Here is a 19196-nt window from a genome sequence, read left to right as displayed (position 1 = left end):
GTGCAGTTCTCGATCTCCGCTCACTGCAAGCTCCACCTCCCAGGTTCACGCCATTCTCCTGCCTCAGCCTCCCGAGTAGCTGGGACTACAGGCGCCCGCCACCATGCCCCGCTAATTTTTTTGTATCTTTAGTAGAGACGGGGTTTCACCGTGTTAGCCAGGATGGTCTTGATCTCCTGACCTCATGATCCGCCCTTCTCGACCTCCCAAAGTGCTGGGATTACAGGCGTGAGCCACCATGCCCGGCCACAAAATGGGATTATATTAAACATCCTATTTATGGACATCTTTCCATGTCAGTGAACTCAGCTTTAGTAGAATCCTCATTTTTAAAGGCTGCACAATATTTCACCTAATTACCATAATTCAAACAATCTTCTACCAATGTATATTTTGAAATGAGGTTCTCCAAGTGTGGTCTAGAGACTCTTGAAGGTCCCTCATATCCTTTCAAGAGGTCTTGCAAGGTCACAACTATTTTCATAATAATCCTAAAATATTAATTGCCTTTTTACTCTCATCCTCTCATAAATGTGCAACCGAATTTTCCAGAGACTATATGATTTGTGGTATCACAACAGATTGAATACATAAACAGATAGAATCGTTTCTTCTACTAAAGTGTTAACATAGATACAAAAATGTAAAACAGTGTACTAAAAGATTTGCAAATATTTTAAACAATGCCATTTTCCTTACTAAATTAATTTTCTTTTGGAAAACAGTTGTTTTTCAATAGAAATATGTTAGGTTAGCATGTAATGGGGTTATTGTCATTTTTAAATGAATAAATATATTTAAAATGTTTATGTTTTAATATTTATAGATATAACTCACATAAACAAAAGTTCTTTGGGATCCTCAAATAATTTTTAAGGGTGTAAAGGGGTTCCAAGACCAAAAAGTTTGAGAACTGCTGTTATAAATGAGCCTTGATAGACATCTTTAAAATAATTTTTATTATAAATTCCTGAAAGTGTAATTGCTGGGTCAATTTTTAAAAAATGTTTAGTTTTAAGGCTTTTAATTTACTTTGCCAAATTCCTACCCATATGGTTGATACTCCCATCATGAGGAAGTGAGATCTTTTCCCAGAACGTTACATCTTTCAAAGTACACGGACAAAATATTATTGAAATTCACTGATGAGCAGACTGAATAAGATAATGACTGATAGATTTTGGCTCCTGAGGCTTTTCAAAATGATAAAGTATTCTTGGAAATGGTATGAAGAACAAATGTTGAATGTAAGCTATGATTAGTCTCATACAAGATGGTCATACAATTAAACTGCTGATTGAGTTATTCAGAAACAACAATGGTTCATTAAAAGTAATCCTGACCTTTCTTTGTCTCTCAAAAGGATCAAATTGATTTCTTTCTTTTTGTTTTTTTGAGACAGGGTCTTTCTCTTCACCCAGGCTGGAGTGCAGTGGTATGAACATGGCTCACTGCAGCCTTGACCTCCTGGGCTCAAGCAAACCTCCCACCTCAGCTCCTGAGTAGCTGGGACCACAGGCATGCACCACCATGCCCAGCTAATCAAAAAAAATTTTTTTTTAGAAATGGGGTCTTGGTATGTTGCCCAGGCTGGTCTTGCATTCCTGGCCTCAAGTGATTCCCCAAACTTGGCCTCCCAAAGTGCTGGGATTACAGGTGTGAGCCATAGCACCTGGCTCAAATTGACTTTTAAAATAAATTTATGTAGTTTCCATATAGGTAACTGAAGTCAGTTTTCTCGGCTTTTGTTTCCTAAGTTACCTGCCATTCCTTTCATCACCGACTTTAGTCCTCAGTTTCTGCAGTACGTGGTCCACAAGTTCAGTCTCCAGCACACGCTTCTCTGTCTGCCTTTCCTTCTCGAAAGACTTAACCTTAAAAAGAATGAAACAGATCTATCATTTGGAGGTTTCTGAACCCAGAAGAGTAGCTCAGAGCACCACAGTAAGACTACTAAATCAATAGTTTGGGTCAGTGGTTCTTAACCAGGGTCAATTTTGCTCCCCAGGGGACATTTGGCAATGTCTGGTGACATTTTTGGATGGTGCAACTGGCATGTAGTAGGTAGCGGTCAGAGATGCTGTTAATGCACAGGACAGCCCCCTACAACAGAGAATTATTTGGCCCAAAATGTGAACAGCGCTGCTGTTGAGAAACCCTGGTCTGGACTAGTTTATCACAGATGATAGAATTTTTTTTTTTTTTAAAGGCCAAGATGAATGGGCTCTCATTTCATGTGATTCTTTAACATCTTCCCCTTTAAATCTGGTCAGCCACCAAGGTTTCTCAGATCTCAGCTTTATCTACCACTCCTCCTTCTCTTTTCTAAACCCAAGTCCTGTCATCCCACTTTTATGGCATCTGTCCCTTCATCTTCACTCCCCTGGCCAGCCCCCGACCTTGGCCTAGGCTAGTTTGATATTCTTTATACTGCTATCACTGTCTTCAGTTTCTCCCTCACTCTATTCCATGCTACACATCCCTGCAGATTAATTTTTCTCAAACACAACTTTGATGTCTCCTTCTGTTCAAAACATTTGGGGCCTCCCCAATAACTGCTAAATAAAAAAACCAGATTCCTTGGTTGGCATTTGGGCTCTCCATGATGTAGCTATAACCATTTTCTGCTTCTGATCCATCTGTCTCACCCAAAATAGACTATTCAGGGTTGTACCAGAATGGTTCTCTGCTGGCCTGCCTCTATCTTTGGGACAACTACTAAAAGAACTACCATCACCTTTGCAGTTCCCTCTTCTTAAAAGGCCCTTCCAGGACCTATCTACATCCTATGAATTCTTGAGGGTAGGATAAATCCCAGCACCTTCCTGAAGACGTCACTGTTGCCTCTTATGTAATCTCCCAGCCTGAGGGACCCTTGAAGAACTTTATCTGTAGGACTCTCATGGCATTTAGCATTTTTGAGCTCATAATCATGCACAAATGTCTCATGTTCCTTACCAGATTACAGAATCCTTGACAGCAGGAGCTATGGCTTAAATGTTTCTGTATCTTTGATGGCCCCAAGTTCAATCCCTTCTACATTGTGAATGCTTAAAATATGTTGGCTGAATGGATAAATGAAGTGATGTCTTACTTTTGAAATGCGAAAATGTTGCTACTGGCTGGGCCCAGTGGCTCACACCTGTAATCCCAGCACTATGGGAGGCTGAGGTGGACGGGTCACTTGAGCCCAGGAATTCAAGACCAGCCTAGGAAACATGGGAAGACCTCGTCTGTACTAAAAATACAAAAATTAGCCAGTCATGGTGGTGTGTGCCTGTAGTCCCAGCTACTCGGGAGGCTGAGGTGGGAGGATCACTTGATCCTGGGAGACAGGTTCCAGTGAGCCGAGATCGCGCCACTGCACTCCAACATGGGTGACAGAGTGAGACCCTGTCTCAAAAAAAAAAAAAAGGCCAGGATTCTCAGAGTAAAAAATGAAAAAAAAAAGGGGGCTGGGTGCGGTGGCTTAGGCCTGTAATCCCAGCACTTTGGGGGGCCAAGGCAGGTGGATCATGAGGTCAGGAGCTCGAGACCAGCCTGACCAAGATGGTGAAACCCTGTCTCTACTAAAAATACAAAAAATAGCTGGGTGTGGTGGTGTGTGCCTATAAACCCAGCTACTCAGGAGGCTGAGGTAGGAGAATCGCTTGAACATGGGAGGTGGAGGTTGCAGTGAGCGGAGATTGTACCACTCCACTCCAGCCGGGGCAAAAGAGCAAGAATCCGTCTCAAAAAAAAAAGGAAAACTCAACCTAGTGACTGTGTATAAGAAACTCACTTTAAATATAAAGATAGATAAGTTAGCCAGGTGCAGTGGCACACGCCTGTATCCCAGCTGGAGGCTGAGGTGAGAAGATCGCTTGAGCCCAGGAGTTCAAGGCCAGCCCGGGCAACACGATGAGACCCCATATCTTAAAAAAAAAAAGACAGGTTAAAAATAAAAGGATGGAGAAAGGTAGTGATGTAAACACTACCAAAAGATTTCAGAACAAGAAATATTACCAGGGATAAGGAATATTTTATAATGATGAAGACAATTTATCAAGAAGATATAAAATCCTAAACATGTATAATAACAAAGCTTCAAATTTTTTTCTGTAAGGGCCAGATAGGAAATGTTTTCAGCTTTGAGGGCCATACATAGTTTGAGTCACACACTCTCCTTTGTTTGTTGTTGTTTTTTAACAAAGAATGTAAAAATTTCTAGTTCACAGACATATAAAAGCAGGCTATGGGCTGAATTTGGTCCAAGGTGTAGTTTGTCAATACCTCATCTAAAGTTCTACCTGAAAAAACTAAAAAAGAATAAACTAAATCCAAAATAAGCAGAAGGAAGAAAACAGTAATGGATAAGAGTGGAGATGAATAAAATAGAAAACACATAAACAAATAAAAACTGAGAAAAATCAATGACACCAAAAGCTGGTCCTCGGAAAGACAAAATTGATCAATCTCTAGCCAGGCTGATTAGACAAAAAAGAGGGAGAACACAAATTACTCATATCAAGTCTGAAGGAGGGAGCATCACTGCAGATCCTAGAGACAGTGAAACAATAACAGGGGAATATTTGAAAACTCAGACAAAATGGAAAAGTTCTGGGAAAGATATAAACTACCAAAGCTGCCTCTAGAAGAAAGAGGTAACCAGAATAGCTCTATATATAGAAATATTTGAGATTGGACTTCTAATACCAATTATATACAATATCTTACAGAAAACAGAAGAGGAGAGAACACTCTCCAACTCATTTTATCAGGCCAACATTACCCTGATATCGAAACCAAACAAAAACATTAGAAGAGAAAAATATTTTTAAGAAAGTTTTTTTCCCTTTAAAAATAATTAGAAATAAAGGTTATGAGGTGGTATATTTATGAACACTTTTAGTTGAATACAAAAAAGTAAAATTGGTTACAAAGCAATGAGAGGATATGCCTATCAGCAGATATCAACTTTACTTATTCTTATTTTCTTAGCTGGAAAAAGAGAACAAGAGGAGAAAAGTAGGAAAAAACCACAGCCAGTTTTTTTGTTTGTTTTGCTTTTTAAAGCTTTAATGAAGGTGGACTCTCTTCCTTATTTTATACACATTTTCTTCAGTAAGAAACCCAACAATGGCCGGGCGCGGTGGCTCACGCCTGTAATCCCAGCACTTTGGGAGGCCGAGGCGGGCAGATCATGAGGTCAGGAGACCATCCTGGCTAACGTGGTGAAACCCCGTCTCCACTAAAAATACAAAAAATTAGGCGGGCGTGGTGGCGGGTGCCTGTAGTCCCAGCTACTGGGGAGGCTGAGGCAGGAGAATGGCGAGAACCTGGGAGGCGGAGCTTGCAGTGAACCGAGATTACGCCACTGCACCAGCCTGGGAGACAGCGAGACCCCGTCTCAAAAAAAAAAAAAAAAAAAAAAGAAACCCAACAAGGGAAAGGGAGAGTAGAGTGAACAGATTTCCAGCCACCTACACGGCCCGGGCCTCAGTGTGAAGGCGGGTGCTCCACAGGTAACACCTGACTGTTGAATTGTAAAAAATCTCTGACGTCTTTACCTTGACATGGCTTCCTTCTTTATCCGAGACAAGGGCCACATAGGTGATTTCGTGATGTCTGCAGTACTCTTGTAATTCCTCTTGGGACTGAAACAAACAAACATAGTAAAGAAAATAAACACAGAGCACCTGGAACAGCTTCAAGTAATTAAGGAGAATGAAAATACTGTTTCCAATTATATTCTCAATGTTTACTAAAATGCTGAGTTCAGGGGGATATAAATATTAAGCAAGAAGCCGCATAGAATTCAAGGGAGGAACAAGGCCTCTCTTGCCTTCCTTACCTTCATGATTGTTTAAAGGGGCCATGAATACTCAATCAATAGTAAGAGGTTTTCAAAAGCTTCAAGACTTAATAAAAGATGCCCCAAATTATACAACACAACACACACACACACACACACACACACACACACACACACGCTGAAAAAGCCTCTGAGGAAAATGAAGGAAACAAACGAAATAAGGGAAGGTGAAAAGCAGAACTGAAGAAGCAAACCAGGATGGAGCAGAGAAGCCTGCGGGGATGCCACTGTGCAGGACTGAGGTCACTGGCCACAAGGCTTGGATTTTACTGCAAGACAGAACACTTCTCTAATGATTTATGAAACAAGTGAACAAGTAGAAGAGGACACTGTTCTGTCAAATGATTAAAAATTGTTGTTCAGTACTTCTGATGTGAATTTTGATACAACACACACACATGAGTAAATAGCAGCAGCTTCAGAAGCCTCCTGGCAGGTGATGTAAACAGAGTAGGTGGGAGGGTGGTGGGTCTGTGTCCCTGGTCATCGCCATGCTCTGGGGCACCTTTAGTGTGGGCGAATGTGGGTACAACCTGGATGATCTCCTGGGAGTACACCCCTTCTATGATCTGCTTACACCCCCCATTCCAAAGGGCAGGCACGTGTCCTGGGTGCCACTTTCCACACCTCCACACCCATGGCAAGTGTCAGGCCTGCATGCTGTGGGAGGTCTCAGGATACAGAGCCCAAAACACACTAAGCACCGAGTGCCTTCAGAAGTGTGGCAGGCTGGAGTACAGCCCTGCAAAGATGTCCATATCCTCATTCCTAGAACCTGTGAGTGATCAACCAGGATTATCTGGGTGGGCCCAGTGTAATCACAGGGTGCATGTATGAGGGAGCTGGACAGACAAGAGTTAGAGACAGATGTAAGAACAGAAGCACAGGTCAGTGAGGAAGGAGGCGCTTCGTTGCTGAGTGTGATGATGGAGGAAGAGGCCATGAGCCAAGGAATGCAGGAGGCCTCTAGGAGCCGGAAAAGGGAAGGACACAGATTCTCCCCTAGAGCTTCTCAGAGGAGCCAGCCCTGTTGAATTGAACCCAGTGAAAGTGCTTTTGGATTTCTGACTTCCAGAAATGCAAGATAATAAATATGTGTTTAAGCCAGTAAGTTTGTGGTAATTGGTTATTGCAGCAATCAGAAACTAACACAGGAGGCAACTTGAATTACACAGATAAACAGCGTTTGACAGTCTATAGGTGCAGAGGATATTTGCCATAAAAGCCATAGCAATTTGCACTTCACTCACAGGTGCTTTTTGTCCCATTACCTGTGACCAGTCGTACATGATTTCTGCTGTGATGCCTGCTGTCCAGAGTTTCTGCGTTAGGTTGATGGCCCTGGACATAGACATCTGGCCAACACTTACAACCAGGAGGTCACAAGAGCTTATTGTAACCTGGATCAGAAACAGAACGGTTACAGTTAGAGGAGCAAGACTGCAGGCACGGAAGTGAAACCAGCATCAGGAGGGGAGGCAGCGCTCTTTGGAAGATGGGCATTCTTGAAATCCTGCATAGAAACACAGCATGCCAAAGACTTTGCTTCAAAACAACATTGTAAAAAAAAAAAAAAAAAAGACACAGTCAAAAAACTTTTTCTTTTTTTTTCTGAGACAGAGTCTCACTCTGTCACCCAGGCTGGAATACAGTGGCACAATCTCCGCTCACTGTAACCTCCGCCTCCTGGGTTTAAGCTATTCTCCTGCCTCAGCCTCCAGAGTAGCTGGGATTATAGGTGTGTACCACCATGCCTGGCTAAAATATATATATATATATATTTGGTCTTTTTAGTAGGGATGGTGTTCTGCCTTGTTGGCCAGGCTGGTCTCGAACTTCTGGCCTCAAGTGATCCACTTGCCTTGGCCTTATTGGGATATAGCTGGGATTACAGGCATGAGCCACCATGCTCGGCCACAGTAAAAAAAAAATGTTATATTAGTCTTTCAAGACAGAAATTATTTCAACTACCCTGTGCCATCAGGAAAATACTATTTTTCTCTAGGAAAACTAATCTTGCCTGAAATACAAGGGGGAAAAAAAGCTATTTCTAGCTTTGTAGACCACAGCAGGATTTCTTTTCTTTTTTCTTTTTTTTTTTTTTTGACAGGGTCTGGCTCTGTTACCCAAGCTGGAGTGGAAGTGGCATGATTTCAGCTCACTGCAACCTCTCCCTCCTGGGTTCAAGCGATTCTCCCACCTCAGCCTCCTGAGTAGCTGGAACTACAGGTGCATGGCTAATTAACCACACCTGGCTAATTTTTGTATTTTTTGGTAGAGATGGGGTTTTGCCATGTTGCCCAGGCTAGTCTTGAACTCCTGGGCTCAACGATCTGCCTGCCTCGACTTTCCAAAGTGCTGGGATTATAGGCATGAGCCACCATGCCTGGCCTGAACAAGAAGTTTTGTTAAGAGCCTGTTAATAACTATAACATCTCACATTTATGTGGTACATTACAGATAAGGAAAGTGAGTCTAGGGAAGGATGAATTAATTGTCTAAGGCAGAAGTCTTCAACCTTTTTGGCACCAGGGACTGGTTTCATGGAAGAAAATTTTTCATGGATGGTGCGGGGGTTGGGAGGGGATGCTTTTGGAATGAAACTGTTCCACCTTGGATCATCAGGCATTAGTTAGATTCTCATAAGGAGCGTGCAGTCTAGATCCCTTCCATGTGCAGTCCACAACAAGGTTCATGCTCCTACAAAATCTAATGCCACCAATGATCTGACAGGAGGTAGAGCTCAGGTGGTAATGCTTGCTTGCCCGCTGCTCACCTCCTCCTGTGCGGCCCGGTTCGTAACAGGCCCTGGATGGGTACCAGTCCACTGCCTGGGGGTTAGGGACCCCTGATCTAAGGTCACCCAGCTAGAGAACAGATGATAAGGACTGAAATGCAGGGATTGACATCAAGTCTTAGGCTTGTCTAACATATTAAAGGTAAGTTACAAAACCCTAGGTCTACAGCTTTCACATCTGAAGCCCCATGTAAATGACTGCAAAAGGCAAATCATACTTTTAGAAATGAAAGACACCTCGAAGCATGCTGGGAAGCCAAGCAAGAACTTACAGGTTCCTCCATGTTGAGGACAGCAGCAGATATCTTGTCTATAGCTATACTGACCCCAATGGCAGTGGGAACTGGCCCCAGAGCTTGTGGCCCTCTAAACTGGGGAATCTGTGGAGAGACACAAACAGTTATGGTTATGAAATAGCAAAGAAACTGTGATTACAGGGAAAACAATGATTAAAGAGTGAGCACTCTGTCAGCAGCTCATCATCAAAGAGTTCAACAAAAAGAAATGTGTGTGTGTAGTAAAAGAGAGAAGCAAGCACACATGCAAATTTAGAAAAAATATTAACAAATGTTACATCTAACTCTGCACTGTTCAGTATGGCAGCCACTAGTCACAAGTGACTACTGAGTATTTGAAATATGGCTAATCCAAATTGACACGTGCTGTACATGTAAAACACATACTGGCTGCAAAGACTTTGAAAAAAAAGTAAAATCCTCGTTAATAATTTTTAGAAGTTTGAGTACATGTTGAAATAATATTTTGGATATACTAAGTTAAATAAGATATATTATAAAATTAATACCACTTGTCGCTTTTTACTTGATGTTACTAAATAATTTAAAATTACAGGTCAGGTGTGGTGGCTCACACCTGCAATCCCAGTGCTTTGAAAGGCCAAGGCAGGAGGATTGCTTGCAGCCAGGAGTGTGAGATCAGCCTGGACAAAAATGTCCCATAACCTCAAGGACATTCGTGTCACTGGGGTCACAGAAGGAGAGAAAAAAGAGTGTGAGACTGAAAAAAAAATTCAAAGAACGCCTGAAAAAATCCCCCAAATTCGCAAAAGACATAAACCTATAGATTTAAGAAGCTAAGCAAACCCTAAACAGGATAAATCCAAAGAAACTCATGCCAAGACACATCATACTTTAACTTGAAACTAAAGACAAAGAAAATAATCTTTAAAGCATCAAGTCAGAAATACCTTTCCTATAGGGGAAAAGTAATTCAAATAACTGCAAATTTCTCATCACAAACCAGAAATTTGGGGTAAATACAATAGACCTTCTTCTCCCCTTGAGTTTTAGAATTATATTTAACAGTAAAGTAAAAAATTTAACACTGTTTGATGTGGATCTCAATGTATTAGAAGAAATATTTAAGACAATTATATTATAAATGGGGCATGAGGTAAAGAGACATACAGGGAGGTAAAGTTTCTACATTTCATTTGAATTGATAAGATGTTGATACCCATAAATCTTTGTGGTGATGGAATAGTTCTCTACCTTGATTATGGTGGTTGTGATGGGAATGTACACGTGATAAAATGGAAAAGAATGATGCACATACATTGTACAAATGTCAATTTTCTGGTTTTGATATTTTACTGTACTTATGCAAGGGGTGTTGTGGCTCACACCTATAATCCCAGCACTCTGAGAGGCTGAGGCGGGTGGATTGCTTGAGCTCAGGAGTTTGAGACCAGCCTGGGCAACATGGCAAAACCCTGTCTCTACTGAAAATACAAAAAATTAGCTGGGTGTGGTGGTGCATGCCTGTAGTCTCAGCTACTCGGGAGGCTAAGGTGAGAGAATCATTTGAGCCCAGGGAGGTCGAGGCTGCAGTGAGCCAAGATTGTGCCACTGCACTCCAGCCTGGGTGACAGAGCAAGGCCCTGTCTCCAAAATATATATATATATATACACACACACACACACACACAGAGTAAAGGGTACACGAGCCCTCTCTGTACTATCTTTGCAACTATCTTGCAAAATAATATAATTTTTTTAAGTTTAAACAACTACAAATGTGGTTCACATTATATTTCTATTCCTAGATGAAACATATATTAATAGAAGTATCCAATGATATTACTGGTTCAAATTTTTGGTGTTAGTTTGAAAATTTCAAAATAACAAGTTTAGAAGAAATAAAATTAAGTCAGAGCAAATAAACAAAGGGCAAGCCCTCACCAGCAGGTCATATCTGCCTCCAGCTGCAAGGATTTCAGGTACAGCCCTTTGCCTTCGTTTGATGAACGCTACAAACTGGAAGATGATTCCATTGTGCTGCTGCACCTTGTAAACCAAGCCCAAATTGATCAAGACCTATAAAGAAAGATGCCACACAAATGTGTCAAGGGTTTGAAATTTAGAATGTGGAATATAATGCTGAAAATGGTGTTTCCCATCAATAGCATCAAAACAATCTATTTAGTATAAACAAAATATTGAGTAAGATCTAGCTCAAAGTCTGTTTAACCATAGCCTGACAAGCAAAATAAATTCTCTTCTCTTTAAGAATAACCACCTCTCTGAGGCTATCATATCATAGTAAGAACTGCTTCGTGATAGGAACAGTGGCACTTGCAAAGAAATCCTAATTTAAGCCAAAATTATTACTAAATATCAAATGCTCCAAAACACAGAAAGCAGTTGTTCTGGAAAAATAAAACACTAACTAGCATTAGTGAAGTGAAACACATTTCCTCCCTGTGCTATTAGTAATGCTACACATTTGTACTGCCAGTATCAAACCGTTGCCAAACCTGTAACTTGATGCCGAGTTTCTTCAACAGTCCGACAACATCCTCTAGGTCTTTTAAGCCATACTTCACCAACTGCGCAATACCTGTTTTCTGTTTTATTAATGAATTTATTGTTGGCATTAGATCTTGCAAATCTCCCTTCTGTTCAATAAACTTGTAGAGTCGACACAGCTGGAAAGCAAAGGGGCACAGTTAGCTGCCCATCCACAGCAGGGGAAGACTCCCTTTGCACCGACTGTGTGCACCTGCAGGAGCGGGAGCACATGGGATGAGACGATTATCTTTGTGGTCAAAGATTATTTTAGCCTTTGCCAAAATCCTGACTAAGGATTATCCTTTTCCAACAACTTGAAAGCACCTTGCGGGAGTGCTTTAGACACACTCATGGTTCACTTTTATTCAGACACATTTACTCACACTTAATACTGACCCCAGCAAAGCAGACCCTGGCACTAGCAGAGCTTCCATTATCTATTTTCAGGCCAGTATTTTTCCTCTTTACCTTTCTCATTCTCATGAATTCCTGTTACTGCAGGCATACACATGGGGGGACAAGAAGGCAGAGTCTGACTTGTTTTAATACAGAATTAGCTAGAAGTTCCCTTCCTTGGCTTGAATCATTCCTATTTGCAACCTTGAGATGTCTTCTCCCGTGGGCAGCCTCCTGATCCTCCCTTCCCTCTCCTCCCACCTGGATGCCAGATCCTGGCTCTCACCAGCTGTACTCATTGACTGCCCCAGAAGAGGTCAGTGGCTAGAGATGATTGATCTCACAGTCCCTGGTACTCAGCTGGAGGAAGAGGAAACAACCATAGTCATAAAGCCAGAAAGAAAACTCCCAGGAGCTAAAGTAGAAATTCTTAAGAAACAAAATTATAGTCATTTTAAGACTGTAGGCAAGTAGAACCTAGTTCATCCATAAATTGGCACATGAAACCTAAGGGCTAAATGAAAGCTCAGCTTGACATAGCTTAATCTTAGAGTTAATCATAAATCACTTACATTTTTAAAAAATCCAAAAAATGTTAAAACCTCCTATAATCTTGATATGGTTTGGCTGTGTCCCTACTCAAATCTCATCTTGAATTGTAGCTCCCACAATTCCCATGTGTCATGGGAGGGATCTAGTGGGAGGTAATTGAATCATGTGGGCGGGTCTTTCCCATGATAGTCTCATGATAGTGAATAAGTCTCACAAGATCTGATGGTTTTATAAAGAGGAGTTTCCCTGCACAAGTTCTCTCTCTTTGCTTGCTGCCAACCATGTAAGACATGACTTGTTCCTCTTTGCTTTCCACCATGATTGTGAAGCCTCCTCAGCCACAGAGAACTGTGAGTCCATTAAACCTCTTTCCTTTATAAATTACCCAGTTTTGTGTATGTCTTTATTAGCAGCACGAGAACAAACTAATACAGTAAATTGGTACCGGTAGAGTTGGGCTGTAAAGATACCCCAAAATGTGGAAGTGACTTTGGAACTGGGTAACAGGCAGAGGTTGGAACAGTTTGGAGGGCTCAGAAGAAGACAGGAAAATGTGGGAAAGTTTGGAACTTCCTAGAGACTTGTTGAATGGCTTTGACCAAAATGCTGATAATGATGTGGTCAATGAAATCCAGGCTGAGGTGGTCTCAGATGGAGATGAGGAACTTGTTGGGAACTGAAGTAAAGGTGATTCTTGCTATGTTTTAGCAAAGAGACTGGCAGAATTTTGCCCCTGCCCTAGAGATTTGTGAAACTTTGAACTTCAGGGAGATGATTTTGGGTATCTGGCAGAAGAAATTTCTAAGCAACAAAGTACCAAGAGGTGACTGGTGTGCTGTTAAGAGCATTCAGTTTTAAAAGGAAAACAGAGCATAAAAATTCAGAAAATTTGCAGCCTGACAATGAGACAGGAAATAAAACCCTATTTTCTGAGGAGAAATTCAAGCCAGCTGCAGAACTTTGCATAAGTAACAAGGAGCCAAATGTTAATCACCAAAACGATGGGGAAAATGTCTCCAGGGCATGTCAGAGGTCTTCATGGCAGGCCCTCCCATCACAGGCCTGGAGGCCTAAGAGGAAAAAATGGCTTCATGGGCTGGCCCCAGGGACCCCTCCTCTATGTAGCTTAGGGACTTGGTGCCCTGTGTCTAAGCTGCTCCATCCATGGCTGAAGGGGGCCAAGGTATGTACAGCTCAGGCTGTTGCTTCAGAGGGTGCAAGCCCCAAGCTTTGGCAGCTTCCATGTGGTGTTGAGCCTGCAGATGCACGGAAAACAAGAATTGAGGTTTGGGAACCTCCGCCTAGATTTCAGAGGATGTATGGAAACGCCTGGATGCCCAGGCAGAAGTCTGCTACAGGGGTGGGGCTCTTATGGAGAACCTCTGCTAGGGCAGTGCAGAAGGGAAATGTGGGTTTGCAGCCCCCATACAGAGTCCCTACTAAACGCTAGCCCATGGAAGCATCCAGGAGGGAGGCTGTACCCTGCAAAGCCACAGGTGGGGAGCTGCTCAAGGCCATGGGAGCCTACCCCTGGCATCAGCATCACCTGGGTGTGAGACATGGAGTCAAAGGAGATCATTTTGGAGCTTTAAGATTTGACTGCCCTGCTGGATTCTAGACTTGCATGCGGCCTTTAGCCCCTTTGTTTTGGCCAACTTCTCCCATTTGGGAGAAACTGTATTTATCCAATGCCTGTACTCTCATTGTATCCAGGAAGTAACTCACTTGTTTTTGATTTTACAGGCTCATAGGCAGAAGAGACTTGCCTTATTTCAGATGAGACTTTGGACTGTGGACTTTTGAGTTAATGCTGAAATGAGTTAAGACTGTGGGGGACTGTCAGGAAGGCATGATTGGTTTTGAAATGTGAGGACATGAAATTTGGGAAGGGCCATGGGTGGAATGATATGGTTTGGCTGTGTCCCCACGCAAATTTTATCTTGAATTGTAGCTCCCACAATTCCCCTGTGTCATGGGAGGGACCCAGTGGGAGGTAATTGAATCATGGGGGCGGGTCCTTCCCATGCTGGTCTTGTGATAGTGAATAAGTCTCATGAGATCTGATGATTTTATAAAGAGGAGTTCCTCTGCACAAGTTCTCTCTCTTTGCCTTCTGCCATCCACATAAGATGTGACTTTCTCCTCCTTGCCTTCTGCCATGATTGTGAGGCCTCCCCAGCCATGTGGAACTGTGAGTCCATTAAACCTCTTTCCTTTATAAATTACCCACTCTCGGATATATCTTTATTAGCAGTGTGAGAGCAGACTAATAGAGGGATTAAAGATAAAAATTTTGGCTGGGTGCAATGGCTCACACCTGCTATCCCTCTATAAAAAGGAAAAAAAAAATTAACTGGGAGGCTGAGGCAGAAGGATCTCTTGAGCCCAAGAGCTTGAGGTTACAGTGAACTATGATTGTGCCACTGTAATCTAGCCTGCGTGACAGTGCAAGACCTTGTCTCAAAAAAAATAAAAAGAAAAAAAATTAAATTTAAAATCATGTATTTGATTTAAAATATTTTTTTAAGAAAATAAAAATGATTTCTTCTCTATAAATTTGAACATTAAATTACCCCAATAATAAACTACCAGAAGCACTGGAGTCAATATCTCCAGATTTTGGTCCTCACCCTATCATCAACTAACTCCATGTGACTCAGGACAAATCACAACATCTCTTTGGGCCTCAGGTGTCTCATTTGTGAAATAAGAGGACTGGGTCAGATATGTGAAACTCTTTGGCAATATTTCTACTCCCCTTCCTAATACCCTTAGAGTCCATTTTAAAATAATCAAAGTACCAAATACCTTTATTAGATACTATTTTTCTGTTTTTAAGTGAATCAAACACGTCTAATTAACGCTTAACATCATCGAATAACCAGTGGTTAGAGATCTAACAGAAGGAAAATAAGTTGACATGTGAACAACCAATGTGGCTATTACGTCCAAATGTATATTTATAAGACTTTCTTAAAAAAAAAAAAAAAGACGTTCTGAAATGTGACTTTAGTTCAAATAACCTTTTGGGTTGGAAACTTTGGGTATAGAATCATTGAACTGAGCAGTCTTGTGCAGATTCTCTGTGCTATTTACACATGGGACTATTTCTGCACATAGGTGTGTGCTGTGTACATGTTTAGATTATACATAAATACTGTATATTGTTCTTCATATTTGGATATTTAGCTGTTGTGTTACTTTGCATATCATTACTATCTCCCCCAATATTAAATATTTAAGATTTAACCTCACTCAATTTTTAGAACTCCTAGTGCTATGCATCTGGTTTACTTTCCCTACTTGCAAAGGGGTGATTCCTTTGAACTCTGGTTTCCGTGTGCCCTCTGAAAGTTGTTTTACAGAGTTGAGGGCAGATACATGCTGCGCATATCCCCTTGTGGCTTTTTAAAGGCCAATATGAACCAAGAAGCTGAATGCAGGCTATGGACTCCTCTTTATATCCCTGCCACTGTGCCTGCCACACTGTAGGTGTCCGAAAGATTGAGTGACTCTTCCTGCCCTGTGTACAATCATATTTTAATCTATCCCATATGTGAATTTTGCTGATCAACGCAAAATCATATAATTGAGTGTCAGACAAGGGGCTAGACAGGTTCCGGGAAATTAAAAAACTTTTCTTATTTAAATATTCAGGAAAATGTACAAAATCCCTGTTGTCTTCTGTTGTTCAGCTACTCAATTAAGTGTGGGTTACTGTACCAAAGATCTGGGATCAATCTGATGCCTACAGAGAGAATATGACCAAACTGTTTACTCCATAAGATTTCCCTTATTGATGATGGGATCAAATGGAAGATTTTAAGATTAAGAGACATACCAGAAAAGCTAGAGCTTTAATTCAACTCTGAGGAGTTAGAAGACATGGAGGTAGGGGAAGGGTAGCTCCCCAGATGAATTTGCAGAATTCTGTGCCTCCTTCTAGTCCCGTATAATCTAATTCAAAAGAGGACAACTGGTATTAGGTATGTTCAGCAGGAGGCTCTACCAGGCATAGCTCTATAAGGGGTGACAAAGAAAAGTATCTGCTGATCAAGAAAGAGCAGGATGATTACAGCATATCAAGAAGAAGCATGGAGAGACATTCTTTGATCACAGCATTAGTCTCTCCCTTCTCCTAATCCCAGAGGTTGCCATGGTACCTAACACTCAAGAGAAAAACTGCATCTGTGAGGTGGTAGGAAGTGCTGCTACCCTACTGCAACGAGAATTTGGTGACATTTTCTGGTATCACAAAATTACAGAGAAAGCTGTAATAATACCATTAGAAGGTACTTACACTATTAGAAGACAAAGACAGATTACAAAATTTAGCTTCCACTTCTCTCCTCGTCAGCTTCTCTGTCTAACGTGGAAGAAAAAGGTAACAATGAGAGTCGCCAAATCTGGCCCTGAACAAGACACAATTTCCAGGCTAATTCTGACAATTATAGCCTTCATTTTGAACAAACTGCTCCTAATGGTACAGGATAGATTGAATTCTGTGATTAGAAAATTTTCTCCCCCCAATTCACACAAAACCATAATTAACTTATTTTAAAATCTGAAAAACCCTGACAAAAGAATTAAAAGGGGAAAGTTGTACTTGCTGAATGGTGAGGTGACCCAGATCTGGACAGGCTTAATGAGGGCATTTGTTTGGGCAGGGAGGGAGTCATTTTGCTCTGGGCTCCCCTAACAAAGGCCAGGCTCTGGGCATTTCATCCCACGCTGGCAGACGTGCCATAGCCGCGGGACATGAATCAGTAAGAGCTGAAGCCCCTTGCACAATCCCTGGGGTTTCTGCCAGTGTCTGACTGACATCATATTGTATCTGTCACTGACAAACAGCAGTAGAGCTTTAGGGGGAGTAAAGAACCACTAAGAAACAAGCAGTAAAGTTTGGGCCATTGATGTGTACCTGCCAGATGAAAGAAAAGCTAGTTAATCCTTTTGGTGTATAAAAACAATAAGCCATTATGTGAGGACTTCCACTACTCTGTCTTAACCATAGACTTTCTGGTGCTGTTAGTTCTTACATCTCCTAGATGCCTCTTATTCATTATGAAAACAAAACTTAACATGAAAAGATATTAGAAAACATAAGCATTCACTTCCATCCTAGCATCATAATATAACACTAATTCATTTTTTCAATGCATCCCCTTCCAGGCTCTGTACCTGCACATATACTATAAAGTAATGAATACCATGATGTGACTAAATTAGCGAAGAGTAACTGGAGGTGCCATAGCCTCAGTCCCACAGGGAGGAGGTGGTAAATGAGGCCCCATCAGAGGTCGAAGTCATTCTGCCCTAATTCAATCAATGCAAATCTATACATGACTTTAATGATAAGCACAGGCAGACTGGAAGAATCAAGGGCAAGGCACACTATATATTCTCAACATGAACAGTCGCTCTCTTGGTCTCTGTAAAGGAAAGGTAATAGCAGCACTGGTGTGAGAATGAAGTGAGTTCACCCACCAGAGGAGCTCAGAACAATGCCTAGCTCACAGAGCGGGGCTCAGTCAATGTTAACTATCTTTGAAATTATTATTGGCAAGTATCAGGACCAATTACTTGGTATTTCTTGCCTTAATAAGTAGGTTAGTGAATAGCTTTACTATCTTACAAATTAAATAATTTGATCTTTTAAAATTAGAAGGTAGCCTTTTAAAAAACACCCCGGAGGTTATTAGTAGCACAGGGCTGAGGATGGAACAAAAGCTCAACCAATACTTGTTAACTGTTGATATAATTAAAATCAATTGGTTCTTTCAATTTAGAGCAATGAAGGAAGGACATAAGACTCCCAATTCAGTTTCATGGCTGCACTGGTAAGAAAATCATCAGGAACTATTATTATTATCTTTCAAAATCATAAGTAATTAAATGCTTACCACAGCATCATACAGAATAATGTAGACTTGACTGAGTTTATCTTCTGGGATCCCACAGTGTAAGAGTATTGCTTTCAATAACATGGTATGGTTCAAATAAATACTGTAATTTCTTTCCTGGGATATGGAGAAAAATTACTATTTTCATTATAAAAGCAATTATTGGTACATGACCAAATCTGGAAACTTACTACCAATTTGTCATCCTAACACAATGGAAGCATTGAATTTAGCATATGGCTTCCTAGTTTATTTTTTTCATACATTCTTTTTGCATTGTTATAGTCAGAGTATACTCTAATTTAATACTATATTATATACATCCAAAGTACTCAGACTGGCTGGGGTGGTGGCTCATGCCTGTGTAATTCAAGCATTTTGGGAGGCCAAGGTTGGAGGATCCCTTGAGCTCAAGAGTTCAAGACCAGCCTGGGGAACATAGGGAAACCCCATCTCTACAAAAAAATAAAAAATTAGCTGGGGTCAGTGGCACATGCCTGTAGACCCAGCTATTCAAGCAGCAAGGCAGGAGGACTGCCTGAGCCTGGAAGGTAGGGGCTAGTGAGCCGTGATAGTATCACTGCACACCATCCTGGGAGACACAGCGAGACACTGTCTCCAAAACAAAACAAAACAAAACAAAAACAACTCTCACTGGTCTTCAGCTATGTTAAAAAGCCCGAGAGAGTTGACTTCAAAGACAGAAGGATCTGGTCCAATAGTAATTGACTCATAAGCGCAGGCTAGTGGAATAGTTATCGTTAACTTTTGTCCACACAAATCGATTAATGAGTATTCACCGAGTGGTGAGCCATGTGCCGAGCTGGCTGCAATGGGGTATATGGCAAAGCGGACTCGTAGGCTCTGCCCTAAAAACACATGTT

At 41.4% G+C, this 19196-nt stretch overlaps 1 protein-coding gene across 3 annotated transcripts in view; it reads right to left on the bottom strand.

Moving 5' to 3' along the window:
* Positions 1-19196, bottom strand: part of EIF2AK4 (eukaryotic translation initiation factor 2 alpha kinase 4) — a 106399-nt gene that overhangs the window by 7833 nt on the left and 79370 nt on the right. For 2 of the 3 annotated variants that reach the window (XM_024232276.3, XM_024232278.3), the window contains exons 26-33: positions 18313-18429; positions 16710-16775; positions 11428-11598; positions 10853-10987; positions 8924-9031; positions 7126-7254; positions 5550-5636; positions 1762-1874 (exon numbers count right to left, since the gene is read on the bottom strand). In XM_024232276.3, the coding sequence (XP_024088044.1) occupies positions 1762-1874; positions 5550-5636; positions 7126-7254; positions 8924-9031; positions 10853-10987; positions 11428-11598; positions 16710-16775; positions 18313-18429 (926 nt within the window). The remainder of the gene's footprint in view (positions 1-1761; positions 1875-5549; positions 5637-7125; positions 7255-8923; positions 9032-10852; positions 10988-11427; positions 11599-16709; positions 16776-18312; positions 18430-19196) is intronic. The other variant, XM_024232277.3, reaches the window with a different exon arrangement.

The sequence above is a fragment of the Pongo abelii genome, chromosome 16, assembly GCF_028885655.2.
Source record: "Pongo abelii isolate AG06213 chromosome 16, NHGRI_mPonAbe1-v2.0_pri, whole genome shotgun sequence".
Classification (NCBI taxonomy): Eukaryota; Metazoa; Chordata; class Mammalia; order Primates; family Hominidae; genus Pongo; species Pongo abelii.
This window is presented reverse-complemented; position numbering and strand designations above follow the sequence as displayed.